Raw genomic sequence first — 7,880 nt, 5'->3', positions numbered from 1 at the left:
TAGTTACTGCAAGCTGCCCAAATGCCTTTGCCTCCTAATTAAGCCGAAATGATCATAAAACTCCCCAAACTTCTACCTTGATATCTGAGCTCACACTTACTGATAATAGTAGTTGATGATTATAATAATTAATTGAATGCATTTGATTGTGAAAACATTTACCTTTAAAAGGGATTGCAAGTGCGTGTGAATTCCAAGTGAGGCTAAAAAGTATTGTTATGACCCTAAAACCTCCACCTTTATCACATGTTACTTATTTTTCCTGTTTCAGAGGATTACACCTTTTCTCACACGGAACTGCTGGATTGACATCCATAACGAGTTTACTTTGACAATGAAAAGTTCGAGTTGAGTTTATGGGGATAGAGAACAAAATTACTGTAATTTATCCCACGTCTGACGAGCGAGGGGAGGGGGTGGAGAGCAGCGTTTACTCTCCTGTCTTGTAATTGGCTGGCTCCCTTGGTGACGTCATGATTGACGGCTGAGTTAACCGTCTGCGGATTCCGGTAGTTTGTTTCAGAGAGCATAAGAAAAGTCTCAGTGAGTTTTTCCTCTCAACAAAATCATGTCGAGAAGGTGAGTTTGGGATTTAAAAAAACGCACGCGCAGAAGGATGACTTGGCGTCTTCTCAACTTTCAGAGAAATTTAAATTTGCGTGTTGTCGTTTTCAGCCACTTTTCGGCCGTTTCAACGCGTTTGTTTCCGTCTAACGAAGACATGTTTGATGTAAACATGTAGTTACAGTGTAACGTCACACCTTTGATGGTTCTCCTCGATAGTTTTGTCACGATAAAGTCCGGGTTTGTTTCCCTGACAGCTGTTCCTCAATGCAGACTGCGCTCTGTGCATCTGCTGCGTGGACGTCATGTGCGTAAGAGGAGCCTGCAGCGGGGTCTGGGAATGATTAGTGGGTTGAATTATACAACAAACAGGACATGGAGAACTTCATGGAGAGCCTCCTCTGCTGTAATAAAACTGTAGTCGCTCCCTCCTGTACTCAGGCTAAACACAGAGGACCTTCTGCCTCAGTATGTGCTCCATCCTGTCATCTGCTTCTCGCTCAACGTATTGTAACGTGTCAGACATAGGGTGTGGTTGTTAGTCCGCCTCAGTGCAATTGTTTTAGCATTTATTGATGTAATTGAAGAAAACTAAGGCAGAGATGTTATAGTTTTAGTGGTATCTGTAGGTTTCACATTACAGCCCTCCCACATTCACTGATCCATGCAGCTGTAACTTAATGATGGAGGTGGGATCATTATTTAGAGCTGAAGCTGAAGTTTTCCCCGCTGGCTTTTTAGCTTTCATCTGGCGCCATTGTGCTATCTAACAAAGGAGAAGACTTACAGCATAACATGTGATAGGAGACAACACAAAGCCTTCAGCTGCTGCTTGTGTTGAAGTCAACAGTCTTCACTTAATTAAAACATTATTTAGATCACCTGTGTCGGACAACCTGGGTTTTAATGGAGAGTCATTGTGCATGGCTGTATAGATATGTGAGTCATTTACACAGCTAAGCACTGCTGTTACTATGTGGGAAACTGTTTTTATGATTTAGATAAATAGGTCCTTAACTGTATCACAGGCGCCTTATGTTTTAAACCTAAGTAACTGAGAATTAAAAAAAAAAAGAAAAAACGACACACATCCTGAAACAGATGTACAAGCTGCTTTCGACTGAGGCACAGGAGTAATGTATGTTTGTTTTGGAAACGCCGTTTTCGTTTTGTATACCTTACTAATTCATTCTAAGAAGAGCAGTTAACTTCCTGTTAACTGCTTTCCGCAGAAAGAATTAGTCACATGAGTGGGGAAAACAAAATTGTCACGGCAGATTTCATCACCAGTAGTTTGAAACAAAAAGGAGGACTATCCCAAACTGCATGGTAGCTATGAAAAACAACAAAGTAAACAGACTGCCCATTCACTCCAGTTCCTCTCAGTGCATAGACAGCGTGAGAAGTCACTTCTCTTTTAATCTGAATAGTGGGAGCAAGTATATACTGAGAGAAGTTATTTTAGTGTGTTTGTCTGTAAAACTCTACTTGAGGACAGAAGAAATAGCAAAAACATGTGAACATTACACCCCGGTTAGTCATTTCTTTCTTCTTCTTTTCTTTGTCTTCTTCGTTGTCTTCTTCTTTAAGGGGTCGGCAAAACAGGTCATCTGCCTCGCAACCTGTACCGAGCGTCCTCTCTGTCACGTCAACCCTCTGCGTCTCTTCCTTTTCCATGTCCATGTTTCCATTCACACATACACGGCAGTTTTTAGGCCTGCTTAATAATTCACCATGTTTGTCTGCCTGTGTGGTTTTTTTTTTAAAATTTATTAATTTTTATTTAACAGTCAAAAGGCCGATCAGGACCTCACCAAGGTACTCAACCAGCTCTGGCACCTGGATAAAAACCGCCTGAGACCTGGGACCGATTACAGGATTTCCCTCCAGGTCAGTGCTAAAAGGGCATCGCAGCTTTTCTGCAATGCAAAGCAGGCAGTCACTGATGCATGCAATAAATGCAAACCTTTGTGTGGACTGGAAGCCTGATGGGGGTTCTGGAGTGTAGGTGTTTTAATGTATATTCAAACATTTACAGTGGTGACGTTCTGTGAGCGTTGTTGCTCAGTGACAAGTACTTCTGAATGTTATTTGACAAAAAAGTTTTGTTTTTTAATCTGTTTTATAATGAAACTGAACAGATTGAAACGCTTTGCAGTAAATAAATCAGAATGTTTGGAGTTCTGTGACAAAGCTAATTTAATTTTAGACATTTTAAAGCTAAATCATAATTAGAATCACAATCAGAATACTTTAATAATCCCCAATGAAATTATGCTACAAAACACTAAAGACAGCAGATAGAATTCACACAATGATGAACATGCTGTCATTGTTAAGTCCAGTCAAACCATCATGCCCACACAGGATTCCTATTCCATCAGTTAGCTGTCAGTGCAGATTACTGGAGTCACAACACATAACACTTAGTCATAACATAATAACTAGTAAGACGTCTTGATGCATGCTCAATCATCCAGGTAAGTGAATCTCCAAAAGTTGGGTTGTCAGTGGGAGAAACGTTTCGTCACTCATCCAAGTGACTTCTTCAGTCTCAGCACTTTCTCCCGCTGAAAACGCTACATCCACATGAACAGAAATAAACTTTTGGAGATAACTAGTAAGATTAACTTTGCAATGGTTGGTTTGAGTGCACCATCACACTGAGTGCTGTTAAAAGTTAAGCCCGGCTCATTTCTGATTTGTTGCACATTTTCCCCGTCACACAGTGCCAGGTGTGGGGAGATGTTGTTCTAGTTTGTGCCTTCACTTTAGGCCCATATGTACTGGGTAGTGCCAGAAAAAGCTAAAGCAAGAAATGAAGGATGAGTCATGGTGTTTAGCACTGTTGCCTCACAGCCCACTGGTAAATTTTATCTTAATTCTTTTCCTTCAGTGTTTCAAGTGGTTGAATAAAATAGAATAGAATTCAACTTTATTGTCATTGCACATGTCACAAGTACAAGGCAACAAAATGCAGCTCGCATCCATCCAGAAAGTGCTTTAGCAATAATATAGATATATTATATAAAAATGGGTCTATTAGAGGAATGAGGGTGAAAAATATGTGTCTATTATGGGTATGTTACAATGTACAAGGTATGAAGGTATGTTATGAATATGCTATAACTATAAGTATGTACAGGCTGTAGTGAGTGTACAAGCTATGAACAGGATATAAATATGAAAACTATACAGAAATATGAAATGTGAACTATACAAGTTATATACAGTTGTAAACAGTTGTAGAACTATAATTATTGTATTGTACAGAATGCTTGTCTATACAGCATTTACAGTCGTGCAGTTTAGATCAGTGTGGCTAATTTCTACAGTGGTTATATAAAGTGCTAATGGTGTGGAGTGGTGGTTCAGTCCATGTTATTATTGTGTGTATGAGGGTACAGTCGGCCATTTGTTTGTTTTTGTCCTTTGTGTGTGTTTTCAGTTATAGGTTGCTGTGTGTGTGAAGTGAAGTTGGCGTCATCAAGCAGCTGCTTAAGTGTATTTAGCATTGAAACTGGGTGATGCTTTTATGAGCTGCTTACATGTCAATTATTTATGAATCCTCATATTTGTTTGTTCAGTTTTAACATGTTGCTGAATGTTTGTGTTTTTATATTTAGGGGAAGGCGGGTTATGTGGCTCAGGGCAGTAATGTTGCCAGAGACCAGGCCAAAGCTCCACTCTTCACATATGTGAATGAAGACAAACTGAAGAGTATTAAGACATATGAATGTGAGTATGAGTCAGGCCTATAAAGGTTTTCTTTATTATGTTTATTTGGAACAACAGCGATTAAACAGTTTAATGAGGTTACACCTTTTTATTCAGATTTCATCAGCTTGCTGGACAACTATGAGATGTCTACAGGTGTGTCAGAGACGGTCACCTCAGAAGAGCTCAAAGAGAACAAGCTCTTTATCGATGCCATCGTGGAGACAGATGTCATGAAGGTACAGCGGATTCATAGGAGGGCATGAGCTCAGAAATAATTTAAGCTGTTGTTTACTGATTGGTTAGAGAAAAGTAAAAAAGAGGTGTGTTAAAAACAAATAAACAGCAGACCAATATGGAAGTCGTTTTATGCTTATATACAGAATAATGAATTTACAGTCAAGGGACCACATCAACGAACAATTATCTAAAAAATAAATAAACTTCTGCACTCATCAGCCAGACACTGTTAGTACACTTTAAGTGTATAATGAAAACTGTACAATTGTTAACTATAACTGCAAAATTTTGTTCGCTTGACACACATTTATTAAAAAAAAGATTTATAATTTTCATTGTAGTTTACATGCCTTATGTGCATGTCAATAATATACAGCTGACAAGAATGCATGAACTGTTTTTTTTTTTGTAGGCTTAACTAATTCACGTGGATTGAAATGCCACTTTTTGATACCATTTATAAAGTTATGTATCCAAGAGTAAACTTTAAATGTAGTCTCTAAATACAGGAAATTTGACTTCATAAATTAATGTCCCAAATGATGTAATGTAACACTGAGTATATAAAAAAACAGATACTGTGTAATGAAACAAAAATGATGCCATACTATGATTTCATAAGATGTTATATAGGTACATAAATGATGAGTCATTTTAGTCTGTCGGTCGGTGGTTGCCAGGCAACACAATGACATTAGAATATCTGATATAGATAAGAACCTTCTGGGGCCAAAGATGAACCTGTGTGTCAAGTTTAGTTTATCATCTCCAGATTGTGTAGGAGTTCAAATAGAGATTAGTTTATTATAGTAAGATTAGATTTTCCTGTGACTCATTACTTTAACTTCAGTGTTGTGTTTAAGTTTGCGTTGGGGGGGGGGGGGGGGGGGGGGGGGTATTTTTTATTTTCCAGGCACTTTTGATCTTTTGATCTATGCCGGCTCAAATTTTCATTCCAGGCATTGATCTGTTTTTTGGGTTTTTTTGCTCTTTTTTTTTTTTTTTCAAGGCTAAGAATTAATTTTCTAATGTAACGAAGGTTTATTCCGATACTATTGATAGGTCACATCTTTTACTCGGATGTCTGAAATTTCAAAGTATGTTACTGTGTTTTTATTCTTAGTGTGCTCACCAGTATCTGGTCAAGAAGGGGAAGTCACCATCAGACCTTGGGCAGTTCAAGAGACAGCTGTATGACATCTGGTTCCGCCTGTACCACAGGGACAGGAGCGGAGGGTGAGTAACTGTAACAACAGGGGGCGCTGCTGCAATGTTTAAAAGAGAAGGAAGGGACCGGTTTGAATGATTGGTTAAAGGCAAACTTAAATGAGATCCAGGTCTGGAGCAGAACACAACTCAAGAATCAGTGAAGAATCTAAAAATAAAACACAGTGTTCCCTGAATGTGTTTTGGGTTTATTTTTTGTTTTTTTCTGTGTTAATTAACAGCTGCTTTTGTCTGAAAAGGCTGACAATAAACTACATGTATTTAAATCTTCCTGAGGTTAACCTTGTAACTCCAGCCAAATACTTACATCTGTTTTTGTGACACTTTTAATCATAAATAAAAAATGCTTCCAGAAATTAGCCCCAATGTAGCAAGCACAATGAAAAGACTGATATTTAACATTATACAGTAACATTATAGCCTTTGTTATTATTGTCATCTTTATTTTTTTTCATCTCATTTTCACAGTTCCACAGGATGAACAACAGAGTGTGATAACTTAATTCTAATTTCTTGATCAGAGTCACTAGATTATCTACATTTGGGTGTTAAAATGATGTTAACACACTGTAATACATAACTCACTCTTTAATTTTTTTACTTGAATTTTTAATTTTGAAAGTTCTGAACACCTGGATCAATGACAGGTGACTAGGAGGAGAAGTGTTGAGTACAAATGTGCAGAGGTTATAATCTTTGTTTAGTTTAATATTTAAAATGTATTATTTTTCTAGTTACACTGAAACAAAGAAAATTTGTTTTATAAGATGTGACAGTTTGTCTCTTCCTACAGTTTGTGCTTTTTAACTTATCTTTTTAATTACAATAAAACAGCATAGGTATGATAATCACACACAGCCATTAGAAAGGTTTTCCTGTATAAAATATAATGGAGTCATTCATAAATTAGTCGTTAATGAGGCTTGGTTACTTGAGGGTTAAAAGTGAGTCACCGGCTCTGCTGCCATCTGTGCTGTTATCCTTCCAATGTTAACATTGTAGATAAGGCGTCTTGATATGAATGAGGTCATACAGCACTGAGAGACTGAACTTAAGTATCTCTGGGTGTGCTGGTTGGTTTTATTTTCATTACAGTGAGGATTCCTGTGGATTTGAACATGTGTTTGTGGGAGAAGCCAAATATGGAAAGGAGATCATGGGTCTTCACAACTGGGTGCAGTTCTACCTTCAGGAAAAGCACGACCATGTGGACTATAAAGGCTACAAAGCAAGAGATAACAAAGACACAGTAAGAAACTGATACAGCAGCTCGTTACTGTAAAAGCACTGATTGAAAAGTAAATAGCCGCACATGTCGCTGAATTGCATTTACTGTTTTTAAAGCCTGATGAGGACGACCACGTCCTGAACCTGCAGTTCAGTTGGAAAGGCTTGGTGAAGCCCGTCGGTGGCTCCTTCATTGGTGTCAGTCCAGAGTTTGAGGTCGCTCTCTTCACCATCATCTTCCTCATGTCGACTGAGAAGATGACGTCTGTGGTGGTGAAAGTGGACGAGTACGTGCTGGAGCTGGTCGTCTGTCGGCACGGGCAATCCATCGGCACGTCCTATCCCAAACTGCTCAGCAGCAACAACAGGGATCTGTAACTTTACACCAGCCGAGAGTTTGCAAATGTTTTTGTTTAAATCGAAACCTTATTTCAGTGCAGTATAACCCAGTATAACCCTAACATAAACCTGGATCAAGTTCTCTTTGCACTAAACATGAGAAGTATATACCGGTTATTGAACACATTTTTGTCATATGAACTGTTACAGACAAAATAAAAAGTGTTTTGTTAACAAAATGTTTGTATTTGTATTCTGTGTTAGGAAAAAATAGCCCTAATATTTTAAGTCTTAGTACAGCGTGTAAATGAAAGTGGTAATTTTTCAGAAACTAGATCTCCATTTTAAGAAATTTAAAAACAAAAAACAAAGTATGAATACATACAAACATGTGTGATAAACATGTGGATTTGACCATTTTCACGGCTACTTGCCGTTATTTGAGCCTGAGAAGTATAAAAACCAAGCCACATCTTTGAATAAGTAGTCTTTTTTAAAGTCTTTTTTAAAGGCTGTCTTTATGTATAGAAGAATGTTTTAGCCCAAAAACAGTAAGTCTTTAAAAG

At 38.0% G+C, this 7,880-nt stretch overlaps 1 protein-coding gene across 1 annotated transcript; it reads left to right on the top strand.

The window, feature by feature from the left end:
- Positions 1-427: 427 nt before the first annotated feature.
- On the top strand, positions 428-7,553 carry LOC113011374 (uridylate-specific endoribonuclease C-like). Its single transcript, XM_026150901.2, has 7 exons — positions 428-579; positions 2,355-2,454; positions 4,191-4,302; positions 4,399-4,520; positions 5,645-5,757; positions 6,844-6,997; positions 7,093-7,553. The coding sequence occupies exons 1-7, from the start codon at positions 569-571 to the stop codon at positions 7,351-7,353; spliced, it is 873 nt and encodes a 290-aa protein (XP_026006686.1). The 5' UTR covers positions 428-568; the 3' UTR covers positions 7,354-7,553.
- Positions 7,554-7,880: the final 327 nt, after the last annotated feature.

Source organism: Astatotilapia calliptera, chromosome 18, assembly GCF_964374335.1.
Source record: "Astatotilapia calliptera chromosome 18, fAstCal68.1, whole genome shotgun sequence".
Taxonomy (NCBI): Eukaryota; Metazoa; Chordata; class Actinopteri; order Cichliformes; family Cichlidae; genus Astatotilapia; species Astatotilapia calliptera.
Note: the sequence above shows the minus strand (reverse complement) of the source record. Positions and strands in the feature narration are given on the sequence as shown.